We start from the raw sequence: 17,813 nt of genomic DNA, 5'->3' as shown, positions 1-17,813 counted from the left end.
ACAACCTATCCTCTATGCTATAATAACCAAGCTTAAACTAAATAATTTAAAAGAAACGACTTAAATCTAATCTAATTAATTTATAAATTAGACTTACAATTTTATTAAAAAAACTAACTACAGTAACTACTAATAATCGATATCAAACTAAACCTACGTTAAATAGTTTAACCAAAAAACCAGGAAAACCCAACAAATAACTTATTAATTGACAAATACAACGAAACCAATTTAGAATATACGAAACAGCAGGACCACTACAGACAAATAATCATACGACTGATAATACACTTTTTCTACGATAGTACCGAAGCGCTCGGCCGATACCCAACCAAATGAATGTAACGAAACCATAGCGCGATCTATTTCGATCCCAACGCCATCTATCGAGGATAAAGACAACTTGGATTATTTATTTATACTCCGTTCGGGCATTTTCTTTGTACTAAAAGTTTAATTATATTGATATTATTTTTTTCATACCTTTTTACTATTTATTTACTTTTTTCGATGAATTAAAACAATAACTGAATTATAGAATTATCCTTGACCTTTGTACTAAATGTTTTATTATATTGATATTATTTTTTTCATACCTTTTTACTATTTATTTACTTTTTTTCGATAAATTAAAACAATAACATGAACCGAAGTCGTGTAACGATCGACATAGAATTATTTATAAATAATTTATTTCTTATTTTTATTTTTTGATTTTTGAAATAAAAATATATCTATGTCCTTTCTAAGGTTCTAAACTATATCTGTACCAAATTTCAACCAAATCCGTCAAATAGTTGCGGAGATTAATGGTATAAGCATAGAATGTTCGACGTGATTCTTTAATTTGACATAACTTTTTTATTTATGAACCGATTGACATGAAACAAACACTAAATGTAAATTTAAGCATCCCACAATATATTCGTGAAAACCGCATCCAACTCGGATCAGCCGTTTCTGAGATTAGCGCGCACAGACGAACAGACAAACAGACAAACAGACAAACAGACAAACAGACAAAAAAAAAGTTAATTACATTTTTGGGTTCGACATCGACATAACAATAACCCCTGCTATTTTTTTTATTTTTATTTTCAATGTACAGACAGCACTTTTCTACGATTTTATTATATGTATAGATAACATTTACGTGGGCCGCTGTAAGACCCTGGCTGGAGGAAACGGAATAAATTGAGCGCCTTATTGAAATTGAGTTTGGAACGTATTACCCGTTGCTACGAGTGCGCGAACGTATATACGTGTGATTTCGATGACCCGTATAGATCGTAGCGTTCTCGTAGCGGTCGTAGCTAGTTCGTAGCTCGTTACATGGCGGTCGTAGCACTTCAATCTCTTACGCTATTGGCTTGAGTTACCCGCTTCATTCGTTGCGATTCTTGATGCAATTTCTGAATTTTACGGGTAAACTTTTCAAGCATCCAATTTCAGCTTCAAATTTCATATTGCCGCTAATTTTTTAAGCCTAACTCCTAAAATAAATTAACCTGAAAACTTTCATACGTGTAAACACCTGAATACATTATTATAAAGCGGTCGCGTTAAAAAAACATACGCTTCTCGGAAAAATGGAACGGGAATAAAAACATTTGTATTCCGCAATACAATAAAGATGGTTATTTACATAAAACGCGAACGTAGGGAACTTCACGTGATGAAAATAATCCTTAATAAAAAAAAACTCTTTAGTATATAAAGGCGAGGCCACACCTGCGGTGCGCCGGTAGGCTGGAATAATCCAGGAGCGCAATCTCGTATATAATTCACGCACCATTTGCGAGCCGCGTGACTTCCACCCCTATTACGTGTGGTGATGGCAAGGGAAAGATGGCAATAGAATTTTTATGGCAAGTTGGGCATAGTTTGAGGACATTGAAGGTACCCGTAGATGTGATATTAACAGAAAGTTTCAACACTATAGCCGCTGGTAAAGCGTATCGGAAATCGATCGTTTTCGATAAATCTTTTACAAAAGCCTCTGACTCAGATCATACAATAAAATAAGTGTGTCCCCATCTTTAATTATTAGATTAAGGAGTGATGAATTTAGTCCAATGTCATTATATACTAATTACCTGCATAAATTATTATTAGAATTATCTCTCACGTGAATTTGTGGTATAATCGATTAGCTCGTTTACCGTGCTACGGTAATTACGATCCAAGCTTATGAATATACAGCTCATGTTGCATTTTCAATGTAACGGTGTTATATTTTTATGGTAAAATAACACTTACAAACCAGATGTAAATGTATTTTCATTCCTGAAGCATTTTTTTATTTTAGCTATGACAAAATAATTCGAATCTGATCCCTTCAGGCAAAATTTCGCATTTATAATATTAGTAGGATTTATGTCGAATTATTTAGAGTACTCTAAAATTTCCACTCTTTTTTCAAAATGCATTGTCTGTCTGTATCTTGAAAACAATCTTGAGAAATGATAAGAATATTCGGGAGGTTCGCTAATAAAGCGTGCACCTATAGCCGTCGGATATTGGCGAGGCTGGCCTCGTTGTCTAAGCGGCACTAAGCACCCTACAGCCGAGGCCGCCCTCAGCACAAGGCCACCGAACGCTCCCAAATCAATGTGAGAGCTTCAATAACGTCTCCACTGAGGTTAAGAGCCACACTTCCACAAGCTGCCTTGTCGTAATTTTGTTTGATTCTTTATTATTATGGTGTAGCCGAGCTCTGATGATACTCTTCACTACTGAAGAGCCACTTTCTCCTCTTTAATCATAAAAGAATCTTATTGTTATTCTGCGTGAGATTTAGAGGTATGGGGCTGAATATTTGCCATGTTTCTTTGTCTTTGAAAATATCTGATATGATTTTATTGTAACTTTCGTGAGACATACTAAATTAATTATTATGTTATCGGCTAGTAGCAGTGCGACAATCGCCGCGTCGTGTGTCGCGTAACGCTGCTCATGAATATGAGCCTCTAGCATGGCTTGAAACTAGTCGAGTTCCTCGTCAAAACACTACGTGAGTAAGCCGATAGCATAATAATTAATATCTGATAATAAATTTCCGTCCGTAAATATTTCCTAATTATGAGGTTTATAATAGAGTTACTAAAGTTCGATACGAGATTTAACAATATCAGAACTACTAAACTGACTTTGCTTTCATTGTTCACAGCACAAAATCTAGAACGAAATGGCTCTATAAAGTCCTAGGCAATGATCTGTAAACCTATAACAACTCGAGCTGTGTTTAACGGTTGTTAAATCTGATATTGTCATTTCTGGCTGTACCTAACTTGAATTGGTATCGTTCAAGTTTATGTTACGAGTCTCCGCAAACTTCTTAGCTTGTACAATAGTAACTATGTATATTTTAATATAAAATACTGCTGGGTAATGTTAAAAGGATAAATTTATCATTTGTTCTATATTTTCAAAAACTAATTTGAAGAAAATACTGTTATTTTGTTATAGTTGGGTGATTTCAGAAAGTATTTACTAAGTAATACCCGTTGCCAGAATCTACTGGATCAATGAAAACAACAAAGATCCTACTGGATCTATACGAGCGACAAACACCGCCATTTTGTAAGCCAAGGAAATAAATAACAGGATAACAGTTACCTCTGTTTCTGGCGCATTGGTCACATTTACAAAGAAATATCACCCAAATGTTTTTCTTTTAGTCAAAACAGCGTATGAATCGAGTAATATTTCAGACTACTCACATTTTAAACTGACTTTCATAACTGATTTGAAAGGCAGACTTGTGATTAATTAAATAACGTAACAAAATACAAAAGCTCCAACAGAAGCGAGTGAATGAGCGTCATCGTCGGTGAACGTTAATATTATGACAAGGGCCACGCTCTCGAGCTGACTTCGTAAAACCTCACAATCTACTGTGGATGAACAAAGAACTTCATTACGCTTGCGATTCCAACGGACAGCCATCCGGATACCAAATAAAGTGCCGAATAATGGCGACGGAACAAATGAAAACAAATAGGAAAAGAGCGGGCCTGATAAATTGCTTGTGTTGTGTGCCTTTATTTTATTGCCCAACATTATTTACAACACGACGTTAAGGGTCATCATTGGTATTTAAAAGATTTGCTCCTCGCGTTGGTCTTTCAGGGGATAATTGATTATAGAGATTACTGCGATGGAATATATTGGATGATTTAACTTTAATATGGTGCAAACATATTTATTTTATACACTATAATACCTTCGTAGTCTAGTATTCAAAAGAAAATTGCATCACATAAAGGAACAAACACGAAGCGTATAGGTGTGAATTCAAACGAAAACAACGTAATCCTGCATCGGTGGAACATATCCGAAACCCATTTCAAATAAACTCGGGTGATTCATTCTTTAACAACTATGTACTGGGGAAATTCTGATTTACTCGTACCTACATTCTTTAGAGGGCGCTGGGGGCACCACATTCCGCGCAAGTGACGGTAAAGCCCTAGGTATGGGAGAAACGACGTTACCGGCGAGCGGCGCACATCGATGTGATGCTAATGGCGCGTAAATAAAATACGAGCTTTCAGAGACGAACGCGCCGACTCGAGTTACACAAACTCGGCACTCGAGTCTCGCCTCCAACACCCCACTCTCAACACTATATCGTATTACACATGTGAAATTAAAAACCCCGCTGTATATAACAATTTTAATCCCATCCCGTACGAATATCGCGAGCACTTTCAACTTTTATGTATCTCTAATGAATTTTACACTCGCACAATAAATGAAAACAAAAGCATTCCAGTTTAGTCGTAATATTAAAAAATATCCAGTCTGAATTATTTGATCGTTGTTGTAAACAGAATTTAATATTGCTTGTAGCGTTGAATTGCACATTAAACATTTACATTCGCTTTGGACAACATTATTTGTAAGTGAAGACGCAAAATCTTTTGATATCATGATACGTATTCGGGTGATGTTGTTTTAGATTGGAAAGATGTTACAATATGTACAGCTATACCACAAAAGACTTTACATAATGTTGATGCTTATCATAACGGAATTAACAAAGAACTCAGCTTCAACAAGGGCGGTATCATGAAGACGTCAGTTTCTAACTTTATCACAACCGCTTTCGAGATAACGATAGCAGGATAGGCGCGTGGCAGCCGATGATTACATAACCTTCGGTTAGGCAGACTGCGCAAACTTACCCGTGGGGATCCACAGCCTCATTTTTACGTATGAAGTTAAACATATTTCAAGTCTCCTACGTGATTTGGATACATATTCGGTACTAGGTGTCTCGCATACCGAAGCTAACGTTAAAGAGAATACGAAATCGAATGTCTCACCATTATTAGGTACAGGATAATGTAATGCGGTATTCATACTTTATATATGTTTTGCTTGCTTGTATAACCTAGGTTACATAAGTATGACAATATACTAAAACTTTATCATTTTGGACGTTAATATTCAGCGAGAACAAGATTAACATAGTTAATTACACATGTATTTGTTTTAAAGTCGTAAACGTGGCTTATCCTGGACTTAATTTTAGTTTATTACCCTTAAAAATGTTTATGTAACCCTAACTACGGGTAGCTAACTTTGTTTGGATATTAAATATGAGTTTACACAATGTATGTTAACTATTAAGGCGTCTATCGAAACTTATCCATTAAAAAATACATTATTAAATATTCTAAGAGTGATGATATATTGATAAGCTTCAAACACGTAGATCTCTTTTTCTTTTCCCAACATAAACCTTTTAACCTGACGAAAATACATGGGCGGGGTTACTAACACACGCGGTCTTACATAATGCTCGAATTTTCATATTTCTCTGTTAATAAAAAATATTTACCCGCAATAATTTCTTACTTCTTTATAGTAAGCACATATCAATCACCATCTTCTTTTGACCAACAGGAAGAGTTGGAGGACAGGCCTCGAGCGGCGACGTTCCTCAGCTCGTTGGCGAACTACTCCAACACGATCCCCACGGCTTCAGCCGCGGACCCCGACGTCAAGCCGGCACCACCAGCTCGCATGGGCACCCTCATCGGTGTCTACCTCCCTTGCATCCAAAACATCTTCGGTGTGATCCTCTTCATCCGTCTGACGTGGGTTGTTGGAACTGCTGGTGCTATTCAAGGATTCCTGATTGTTCTCGTTTGCTGCTGTACGGTGAGTCTAGTTTTGTTTAAAAATATGTTTCAATATGCAAAGTAAAAATACGACTCCAATATGCTACCCACGAAACCAAAGTTGTGAGAAATTCTATAGGCCGTGATATTTTTTGTAGACGTATCCAAAGATACTCACTCTAAGTACTTCATGATTTGTGAAATTTTCCAACTACCATTAATCTCTCTTGAATACTGCTAAGTATCCATATTTTTCCCGGGAACTGTCAGCCTACGTCTCTCCGAACTAGTTTTATTATTACCGAGATGACGCATTAGAAATTATTTCAACGTATAATTGATCATAATATCTCTCGCCTAGCTACAGGCTTGGAATTTTCTCTACTCGTACGAATTCTACAGAATAGAGGTCCAAATCAACCCTTCTGTAAATAATCGTGTAACAATAAACATCTATTTTTGTGTCGCTCGTATTTTAAGTAAATAACAACGCAATATATAATATAATCAGCGCTCCCCGAACAAGACCGTGGTTGAGGTACCTATTTTGAATAAAATTACCTACGCATGGAGCTATTCATATTCGTCGAAGCAGGGGGCGATGACGCACGAACCACAACGACCATAATATACTTCTGTGTCAAAATAGAGTGGGAACAAAAACAATTGCTTGTTCGTACTTATCGCTGTACCTGCCACGAAACAAAAATACGAGAATGAAAATAACTCATCGTCCGCATTGTATTCCCAGCGCAGCCTTATATTTGCTTCTGATTACGTTATTGTTGCGTAGAATTTCCCCCGGGTCTGTCCGAGTTTCATGCCTAAAGCTACAGTGCTGCCGCATCTAATAATGGTCGATCCTTCAACTTATCTAATTGAACTTGCCGACGGCTTATTAAATCTTCTAGTCACTAACTGGATTATTTGGCCAGACTAACTAGTCTGTTATTATTGATGTTATGTTTGATAAAATCTAAACTAACTGCGGCTATTGGATAGACCGTCTGACCTTTATTGTGACTTTTATGTTATGAGTCGTTGTCCAGTCCCTTGGCAACCCTCTTCTCTTTATTTTATATATTAGATAATATGGCAAAGGTTACATGTTGTGTCTGAAATGTTAAAAAAGGTTTGTGTCTTGAGAGAATTCGAGAGATTTAGGGGTTTGTATAACGTGAAGAAAGTTGTTTTGAAGATGTTGATCGTTGAAGAAAACCATCTAAAAACACTTTTACCAATTTTGATGTTGTTTTTTGTTTTCACAGACAATGTTAACTGCTATCTCGATGTCTGCGATCGCGACGAATGGCGTGGTGCCGGCGGGCGGGTCGTACTTCATGATAGGGCGCGCGCTGGGCCCCGAGTGCGGCGGCGCGGTCGGCATGTTGTTCTACACCGGCACCACGCTAGCAGCCGCCATGTACATCGTCGGAGCTGTTGAGATCGTTCTGGTAAGTACCTTATCCTAGTAACTCAGTGGAGCAATCAAGTTTTCATGTTAATACTGCAGCACTACAAAATATTTTTATGTTCATACCACACACATACCTGAATTAGCTTGCTACGTATCTGCACTAGTGACTAGTGACCATAGGATCGACGGAGCAATTAGGTAGTACCTCTCATCTTCAATGACGTTACCTCAGTTGAAATACAAAACCGCTTCCCAGTTAGTCACGTAAGCCACGTCCAGAATTGAATAATATTTCCAACATGATTTTACAATTTTGTTATGCAGTACACATTCGTTAGATTCGCCTACACAGTACAGTAATTCAGCAAAACATAATTAAATTTTATAGCACTAGTGGAGACATCTATGAAACGATAGTTGTGGGTGAACAACAATAGAGGGCTGTATATGCTATGTTGAAGTAAATACATAGGGCCGGTAGGGTTGTTCCATCGTACGTCGTTTCGGTCTCTGGGACTCAAGCTTGACACCGCGCTGCGGTCAACTTTAAAGCCGACCCTACTGCCAGTATTATTAATATTGGGTACATGAGAACTTGGCAGATCTATCTTGTCAGTAATTTTAACGTCTAGATTCTGGCGTAAATTGTGACACTTTCATACGACTATTTTTATTCTCAGAAAATGTTAGCGGAAATTTAACGTGAAATAATGTAAATCGCATAATGTTAAAGTCAAATGAAAGTACATATTATGTTACTTATTCACATATGGTAGGTATATCTATGCAGCTGTTTCGTTATCATCATATCAGCCATAAGATGTCCTCTGCTTAACATAGTCCTCTCCCAAAGACTTCCAGGTAGACCGGTTGGAAGCTGTTAAGTTTATCTATAGTTTATTGTTTTTAAGGTTGTTATTGTCAGACTAGAATGCTATAAAAACAAAATAATTACGGTCTTCTTTAGAAATAGCACCAATACTAATGATATACAATACAGATAAGCAAGAACATACATACTTCCTTCCTCTAACGACAATATAATGAGATATAATCAGAATAAGGAATATTTCCACTTTCCTAAAACTGAGAGATGTCATTAGTTAGCTAATTACAGCTGGTTGTTGCTAAGCAATTTGGTATACAGAACACGGGCCCTTATTGTCTCTTGTTTACCTTATGTTCTCATATGAATATACACTTGTGAGATGTTTGTTAGTTGATAGAGTTAAAAGTAAAAAGAACTATGTTAGTATAGGTATAAAGTTAATTTTCCATAATTACCGGTATTGTGTTGACTGAATGCAAAGTCTCAGATCGGTTGCCAAATCGAGAAAAGTCTTGTGCCGTTGTATTCACTGAGATTAGAGTTTAACACGATGACCAAGCTTTAGACAAAGGCTTACCCCATCTTGATATTTTACAACATAATTTGGAAAGTAACTAGTATTAAAATGCATCGTTTCCCGCCCACTCAGTACCTAAATGTCATTATGTTTTTCTCAATTATCACGATCAATAGGAATGTATTTCATGTCATAACAGTATGTAGATTTATCTGCGCATTAAGCTGTCTGCCGCTGAATGATACAAAGTTAATATGCATCAGCCCACTAATTACTCTTTTACATGATTAAGCGCATCGTTTGCATTCTGCTTGCGGTTAATAACACGCATGACTACGTCCGTGGAAGCCCGAGAGCTCTAATCATAATTTATAATTACAGCAGACATTGAATAGCATAAGTAATAGCAATAAAACCTTGCATTTAGTTACAGATGTGTGATTTCCAAGGTTTTTGAGTAGGTAATTTACTTTGTAATTATAGCTTTTTTTGTATTGATAATTGACTTTGGTGACATAATTGTGACTTATTATCTCACCGTTTTAACAAATAATAATTACATTCAATATTTTCTTTTGTACACACGTTATAAGCAAGTATACCAAGAATAGAAGTATATCACTAGACGTTACTGCGTGCCTAACTAATCTCACCCTTATCGTGACTGCGACATAGACTACATTTCCATCTCCTTGCTTACATAACACAATCCCCATCTCCTTGACAGACATACATGGCGCCGTGGATGTCGATCTTCGGGGACTTCACGAAGGATCCCGAAGCAATGTACAACAACTTCCGAGTGTACGGCACGGGGTTACTGCTGATCATGGGCATGGTCGTATTTGTGGGCGTGAAGTTCGTCAACAAGTTCGCCACCGTCGCCCTGGCCTGCGTGATCCTCTCCATCACTGCGGTCTACGTCGGTATCTTCGTCAACTTCAACGGAAATGATAAGCTGCAGTGAGTATTCCTGTTCTTTCTTTGCATGTATATATTTGTTTTACAAAATGTCATTTAGACTCTTCGAATTCAAACTTAGGTCAACACAAATAGGTTTAACTAGCATACATATTTTTAACTAATAGCCGTTGTCGTTAGTTTCATTGTTACATGACTCTGTGACCATATCTTTCTTTATTGGTTGTACAACGTACTCGTATAAGTATATTGTTAACAACAATAAGAATAGATTGTCCAGTACAATAACAATTAAGTCCAGTGCTAACTAAATTAATGTTTTCACATAACGAGCAAAAGTTAGCAATTCAGTACAGAAACATGAGCACCATCGCATTAACTCGAAGTGTACGGAGTAAAGTCGTGACTGAGATAGTCGCAGTCATTAGGCCCTTAATGGCACACATGAGATACTGAATTTCAGAGATAACATCACCCAGCTTTTACAACATTTTGTAGCTAAAAAAGTTTTAAAGTATGATTAGGCTCGCCACCATCAATCTTGTTAGCGTCGCCAAAAACGAGGAGTTTTTGCTTGAGTTTTTGTGTGAACCATTTTATTTTATCGCGTAATTACGATTTTACAAGAATTTAAGGCGACATAAAAAAGCAAATGCCTTGTTTCTAGAAATTATGACTTTTTGTGTTGGGTTTAGTTGTAATCTGCGAAAAGTAGAATTAAATTTAGTGAGATCTTATTGTGGCTTTAACCAGTTTAACATTAAATATGTATAGATTGTTATTCTAAATATTTCTATTATAGAATGTGTGTGCTGGGTAAACGTTTACTGAAGGACATTGACATCAACAACTGCACGAAGACGGTCGGAGCGCCGCTGCACCAGTTGTTCTGCCACAACGACACCTGCGACCCTTACTACCTGGCACACAACGTCTCTATCGTACAAGGCATCAAGGTAAGACACGTATATTTTGCTTGGAATGATATTACATTATATGTCCATATGTCTTGCAATAGGCAAGACATACACACATCTGACCTGACCTAACCTGTATATGATTTAAATAACACAAAAAAAAAATATAACACTATATAAACGCAAAAACTTTTGCATAAAACAAACCTTTATACCTTCTAGGGCTTGAAAAGCGGAGTTTTCTTCGACAACCTTCAAGACTCGTTCCTTCAACTCGGCCAATACATCGCTTACGGCAAGGAACCTGAGGACATCGAGCAGATGGAGAGACCAACTTACAACCAAGTTTATGCTGATCTTACTACGACCTTTACCATCCTGATCGGAATCTTCTTCCCCTCCGTAACTGGTAAGAAAAGAGGATTACATACTGCTGTCATAAGATTATACGTTGAATGAATCTTGCTATTTAGGCTTTTTATGTAACATCCATTCGAATCACATACGGAAACGAAGACTGACTAAAATGTCCATTCGAATCAAATGGCTCTACCATGTTTGTGTAAAGATTAACGTAGTGACGTCACTATTTTTTTTACGTATTAGCATAAGAAATTACACAGTAAGACTACTACTTGATTGCAATTTTCTGCTCACCAGGACGATAAGACCTTTCTCTCAATAATCAGTGACTATTTCCAACAGGTATTATGGCTGGTTCTAACCGTTCGGGTGACTTGGCTGACGCTCAAAAGAGTATCCCTATTGGAACGATCTGCGCTATCCTGACCACTTCCACCGTTTACCTGTCCTGCGTACTTCTGTTCGCTGGCACTGTTGACAACCTGCTCCTCCGAGACAAGTAAGAGATTCTTCTAGAATCATTTCAATAAGCAAGATATTTCTCCAACACTTTACATTATACAAAATAATTTATTCTTTCTTCCAGGTTTGGTCAATCTATCGGTGGAAAACTCGTGGTGGCAAACATGGCGTGGCCGAACCAATGGGTGATATTGATTGGTTCCTTCCTGTCGACCCTGGGAGCTGGTCTGCAATCCCTCACCGGAGCCCCACGACTACTACAAGCTATTGCTAAGGATGAAATTATTCCGTTCTTGGCACCTTTTGCCGTCTCATCCAGCCGGGGTGAACCAACAAGGTAAAGCGAAGCTGAAAACATCTTGCCTTAGAACCTCTTATATGAGCTGGTTAAATTCAACGAAAGTATGAAACACTATTCTCTCTGATTATATTATAATCCAAACAAGTATGCTTAAAGATTTAAAATAAGAAAGTGTTATCAAATCTCTTCTTTGTATTTCCAGGGCCCTGCTTCTAACGATGGTGATCTGCCAATGTGGTATCCTTCTGGGCAACGTCGACATCTTGGCTCCTCTACTGTCCATGTTCTTCCTCATGTGCTACGGCTTCGTGAACCTTGCCTGCGCTCTGCAGACTCTCCTTAAGACTCCCAACTGGCGACCTCGGTTCAAGTACTACCACTGGTAAGAAGCTATCTATTCCATGATCTTCATAAGCAAACGAAGCAAATCAATTGTTTTTCTTGGGAGATGTGAAATATTAATGTTATACGTTGGTTCCAGGTCTCTCTCGTTGGCCGGACTGACGCTTTGTATCTCCATCATGTTCATGACCTCTTGGTTCTATGCTCTAATCGCCATGGGCATGGCTGGCCTCATCTATAAGTACATTGAATACCGCGGGTAAGTGTTCAATCCATGTTATACAAAATATATTACCGTTTCTATTAATTTCTCACTTAAAAAATGTAACCAAGCTTTAGAATTTCTGAATCTTATAATCGTGATACTTCATGTTTTTAGAATAATGCTGCTAAAAGCAAGCCGACCATCATTTTGTCAAAAAATGTAGCAAATTTTGTTTCTTTTAAGTTTTAAATTCTAGTCACATTGCTCATAATTATTCAATATCACACTTTCAGCGCTGAGAAAGAGTGGGGAGATGGTCTCCGTGGTCTGGCTTTGTCAGCTGCTCGGTACTCGCTGCTCCGTCTGGAACAAGGACCTCCTCACACCAAGAACTGGCGTCCCCAAGTTCTGGTGCTCGCTAAACTGAACAATGAACTGATGCCAACCTATCGAAAGATGCTTGCCTTTGCCAGTCAACTGAAAGCTGGTGAGACATTTCATTTTAAAGTAATGGGAAAGCTACTTAACAAAGTCTTATTAAGTCAGTAATCCTTATTTTATAAAATTAAGCCTTATTGCCTATCGTATCTGTCTATCAGTCTATTTACGATGAACTATCAAACGTATTTTACGCAATGTACCTCTTGCATGAGAACAAAGCTGAGTGTAGAAAGCTAGCACTATATTTTACCCACCTCCATGGTAACGACTGTTTTAATACAATAGGTACATCAACATCTAAACTAATAAAATCTCTAATACCTCTCTATTTGTCTTCCAGGCAAGGGTTTAACGGTATGCGTATCAGTGTTGGGCGGAGACTTCCCTCGACGTGCTGGCGACGCGGCCTCAGCTCGACACAACCTCCGCCGCTGCATGGATGAGGAGAAGGTCAAGGGCTTCGTCGATGTCCTCGTGGCACCCGATGTCGCTGATGGATTGAGCCATCTGTAAGCAATATTATAATTTATTTATATCGCCATAAAGGATGTAATTGGATGACAAATCTTATTATCCACTAGCTACTTCCGCGCGGTTTCACTCGCTCTACTCGGGTTCCTATTGATCTTAGCATGATGATTTATAGCCTATAACCTTCCTTGATAAATGCGCTATCCAACACAAAAAGAATTATTCAAATCGGACCAGTAGTTCCTGAGATTAGCGTGTTAAAACAAACAAACAATCAAAAAAACTCTTTAGCTTTATAATATTAGTAAGTATAGATATAAGTAATGATTCAGTACAACTTTATCAAATTAATTTTCAGGGTACAAACGACTGGTTTAGGTGGTTTGAAGCCTAACACAGTGATCGTGGGCTGGCCGTACGGCTGGCGCGCGGCCGAGCGGCCCGAGCCGCGCTGGCAACACTTCCTACACACCGTGCGCGCTGTCGCCGCCGCACGCATGGCCATGCTTGTACCCAAAGGAATCAATTTCTTCCCTGACTCCACTGAGAAGGTACTCTAATGATTTCTATAATATTCAATGTCATGTTGGTGAAGATACACAGTGAAGAAAGGATAATATAGTATTTATAAAAACTAATTGACAAATGACAGCATATCTTATAAAAAAATCATTCCAAACGTCATTCCAATCTTTGACTGCACGGTTGGTACGGTGGATGGGCAACTGGCTGCCGCGCAACGGGTAGCGGGTTCGATTCCCACACGGAGCAACTCTTTGTGTGATCCACAAATTGATATATCGGGTCTGGGTGTCATGTGTATGTGAACTTGTATGTTTGTAAACGCACCCACGACACAGGAGAAAATCCTAATGTGGGGCAACGTTTTTTTTAAAAGAAAAGAAAAAAAAAACAAATTGCTAATTTCAAAATGAACTGCTCAGGTATCCGGCAATATCGACATCTGGTGGATCGTGCACGACGGCGGCATGTTGATGTTGCTCCCGTTCCTGCTGAAGCAGCACCGCACCTGGAAGAACTGCAAGATGCGCATCTTCACCGTCGCGCAGATGGAGGACAACTCCATCCAGATGAAGAAAGACTTGAAGATGTTCCTTTACCAACTGCGACTTGAAGCTGAAGTGGAGGTTGTGGAAATGGTTAGTAGAACATTGACTAGTTTGCTTTGGATAAGCCATTTATTATATAAATCGTGCCTGCACAAGGTCTGATACAAAATATGTATGCATTTAGAAAGAAAGCATTAAAAATGGAATGTAACTAAGTCTGTATGTAAATATAATTCCAGACGGACAGTGACATATCTGCGTACACGTACGAGCGGACCCTGATGATGGAACAACGTAACCAGATGCTACGCGAGCTGCGACTGAACAAGAAGGAAACCATGGGCATGGTGAGTTCAACGACCACACATTACCTAACAATGAAATATAATAACAATGTTCTCAAATAATTGTTGACTATGTTGTACAAAGCTTTGTATATTAATAACTCTACTCTGACCTAGAACTAACATGTTTGTCTGTCGCCTATATACAGATGCAAAATTTCGTGGATTATCGTGAAAACGCTGAGGAGAAGTTGCCTTTGGTAAAGTGGATATATTAACCCCTGATTCGAGTCCACTTATTTTCTTTAAGAGCATTTTGTTGATAGCTAAACGTTGATAGCTCCCGCATTTTCAAGTCTACACTAATTACTTATTACTTTGGTCCAAGCAATGTGTAGATGATTTTTATTTTTAGCTTTAAATTCTTGGTGTATATTTAAATTCATTAGATTAAATGTTGTCCTCCTAATAGCTAAGATCTTCCACGTTCACTACTTCATCTCAATGTACATTTCTATCATCACATCTCCACCAATTCAGTACTCAATGAATTTGGCTATCTACTACTAAAATGTTTGCTTTTGATGTTTAGATCATTCCTTCATATAAATGTTCTTCACTTCTCACTTAACTCCTTTTGCTGTATTCTCACTGTTTGCACTTACATTCTATTCTACTTCTTTATTACTCTTAACACCTCAACTTTACCTTTTACTCTCGATGTCTATAACTAACGGCATGGGACCCCTTCGATTTACATTTCATTACATTATTTGATGTTGACCAAATCTTTAAATTTCTTGGTGTGATATTTTAGCTAATGTTTGTTTATTAGAGATATATTAAAATTTAAGGTATTAAAAGAACATCTGTTGTGTTCAAAAAATCTTCTATCTTTATTGTATGCCTCCAATCTAATTCTCACAAAATTATGACAATACTCCCTACAAGTGGTCTCCATAGGTTCACCATCTTGAATTTTAACGATTTGTACGATTATGTTACAGTTGAATTTGAATCGTTTAATAATTAAACGTATGTATTTGTATATTCGTTTAGTATCTTGTTCATAGTTGACTGTACTGAATAATAATAAGACAATGGTCTAAAATATTTCATCACAGTCTAAAATAAAATTAACAGTCTACACCACCATGTCACGACAGAGCTACATCTCAATCATTCCTAACAAGTACCAAATACGTTAGATTTAAATACAAAACTAATGCCAACATTGTGTAAACAGGTGCAAGCCATTGTGGATCATCACCACGCTGACGTGAAGACTGCTAGCAAGGTTCGATTCGCGGAACCTGGTGATGAAGCTCCAACTGATGCACCATCACCTCCACTCGCTGATACTGAGGACAAAGACAAGGATGACAAGGTGAATATAACTCCTGCACGTACTACAATACACGACTATATCTGTACTGGTTTAAAAGAAAACACTTATATTAATAAGAATATTGATTTGTATGAGAAAATCAACCTCAATGAGAAAGTGAACTTGAATGAGACACATAGAAAACAATATGACGGTTGCTTTAGACTGGTAGAGATATTTATGGTGTTCCTGTTTTCCTGCACTTAGATAACCCCTTTTGATGATGCTAAAACAATGAGTGCTTTTTAAAACTGAATGTACCACTGAAACTTAAATTTCTATTAAATTCTTTATACAATGATAGATTCTAATTTACATTGAAAAAATATTTAAAGAATTAAAATAAACTTTTGATAGTCCAAAGAATACTTGCTGAAATTGAAACAATGATTTAAAGTAAAAATAATGACGTTAAAATACATTAACATGAACAAGCTTCTTATTTTCTCAGCTAGCCCACACTTCATGACTTGTACATAATTTGTTACAAAATCTCATTCTCATTACCATCAACCCTTTTTGTCTCAAGAAATTATGAACATACATACATACATACGGTCATATTATTATTGTGTGTAACTTGTCTTGGTATACAATCTTATTGACAGGTACAAGGCGAGTTTTACCGGTAGCCTAAACATTTTACTTTGAACAAAACCTTTTACTTTAGAATTTGTTTTACGTAGGAATTCGTTCCTCGATTGTAAGTAAGATGTTGAGGCTTCCGCCAGTACAATTGTGTGGTACATACAAGCTAGTGTTTCTATGCACTGCAAACCATGATCAACCATTGTTACTTATAATTTATTTTAAGTTACTCATGTTCGCCCCCTCTATCATTACGTCACCAGCGAGTCCTAGCGAATTTACACACGGTGGTCATATGTTTGCGATGAGTTCATTCACGTTGATTTGTTCACTTTAGTTTGTTTCGTTGTCCACATTAGTTAAGAGGTTGGATGTTTGAATGTCAGTAGTGAGTTATCGTTTAACAATTAAAATAATATATGACATCCCGTGTTTCATTCGCCTTGAATCCGTCATGTGCAACACAAACAAACAAACAAATCGCGGTTCAAAATTCAATTTGGAAATGGAATACACAAATTGGGGTTAATAGGACGACTTTCGAAGTAGTTTGTTGCACATAATCGATTCAATGTGGGACTCGCCCGATGAACGGTCGCAGTGCGAGGACGCCAGCCCGCCCCCCGACGACAACAAGCACAAGGACCAGCCCGCCAACGGCGACGTCAAGCCCAAGCCCAACCTCTCCGACATTACGCCGTGAGTAAAACTTTGCATTACTACTTTACTTTAATACAGATAAAGCAAAAACTAGTCAGCTAAAAATATTTGAATTCAATAATGAAGCTATATTTTGTAATGAAGAAAGACGTCAAGACAATAATAAAATTCCATGTATCAGTGACGAGGGCACGGTGCGACGCATGCACACGGCGGTGAAGCTCAATGAGGTGATCGTGTCGCGCTCCCACGACGCGCAGCTCGTCATCCTCAACCTGCCCGGCCCGCCCCGCGACACCAACATCGACCGGGAGTCCAACTGTAACTATACTTACTACTATACAACTAAAGTAGAGACAGGAAAATTAAAAATCCTTGCTTAATTTACCCTGTTTATTTGGCGTAGCAAGTACTACGAAGTATTAATTGTACTTTGAATCTGTTTAAGTATATTACGACATTCGAGTCATTTGTGTTGAATACACATATAATATAAATTAGGGTGAC

The 17,813-nt window shown here is 37.7% G+C and overlaps 1 protein-coding gene across 17 annotated transcripts in view; it reads left to right on the top strand.

The window, feature by feature from the left end:
* LOC118274591 (solute carrier family 12 member 6) overlaps positions 1-17,813 on the top strand; it is a 511,128-nt gene that overhangs the window by 488,936 nt on the left and 4,379 nt on the right. For 10 of the 17 annotated variants that reach the window (XM_050698911.1, XM_050698908.1, XM_050698909.1 and 7 more), the window contains 18 exons: positions 5,914-6,171; positions 7,400-7,585; positions 9,622-9,857; positions 10,618-10,771; positions 10,955-11,141; positions 11,438-11,594; positions 11,682-11,894; positions 12,061-12,240; positions 12,340-12,459; positions 12,699-12,892; positions 13,187-13,355; positions 13,676-13,868; positions 14,262-14,477; positions 14,627-14,734; positions 14,881-14,931; positions 15,918-16,058; positions 17,179-17,345; positions 17,488-17,627. In XM_050698911.1, the coding sequence (XP_050554868.1) occupies positions 5,914-6,171; positions 7,400-7,585; positions 9,622-9,857; positions 10,618-10,771; positions 10,955-11,141; positions 11,438-11,594; positions 11,682-11,894; positions 12,061-12,240; positions 12,340-12,459; positions 12,699-12,892; positions 13,187-13,355; positions 13,676-13,868; positions 14,262-14,477; positions 14,627-14,734; positions 14,881-14,931; positions 15,918-16,058; positions 17,179-17,345; positions 17,488-17,627 (3,070 nt within the window). The remainder of the gene's footprint in view (positions 1-5,913; positions 6,172-7,399; positions 7,586-9,621; positions 9,858-10,617; positions 10,772-10,954; positions 11,142-11,437; positions 11,595-11,681; positions 11,895-12,060; positions 12,241-12,339; positions 12,460-12,698; positions 12,893-13,186; positions 13,356-13,675; positions 13,869-14,261; positions 14,478-14,626; positions 14,735-14,880; positions 14,932-15,917; positions 16,059-17,178; positions 17,346-17,487; positions 17,628-17,813) is intronic. The other 7 variants (XM_050698913.1, XM_050698924.1, XM_050698922.1 and 4 more) reach the window with 3 other exon arrangements.

Source organism: Spodoptera frugiperda, chromosome 15 (assembly GCF_023101765.2).
Source record: "Spodoptera frugiperda isolate SF20-4 chromosome 15, AGI-APGP_CSIRO_Sfru_2.0, whole genome shotgun sequence".
Classification (NCBI taxonomy): Eukaryota; Metazoa; Arthropoda; class Insecta; order Lepidoptera; family Noctuidae; genus Spodoptera; species Spodoptera frugiperda.
The sequence above is the reverse complement of the archived record's forward strand: the minus strand, read 5'-3'. Positions and strand labels throughout refer to the sequence as shown.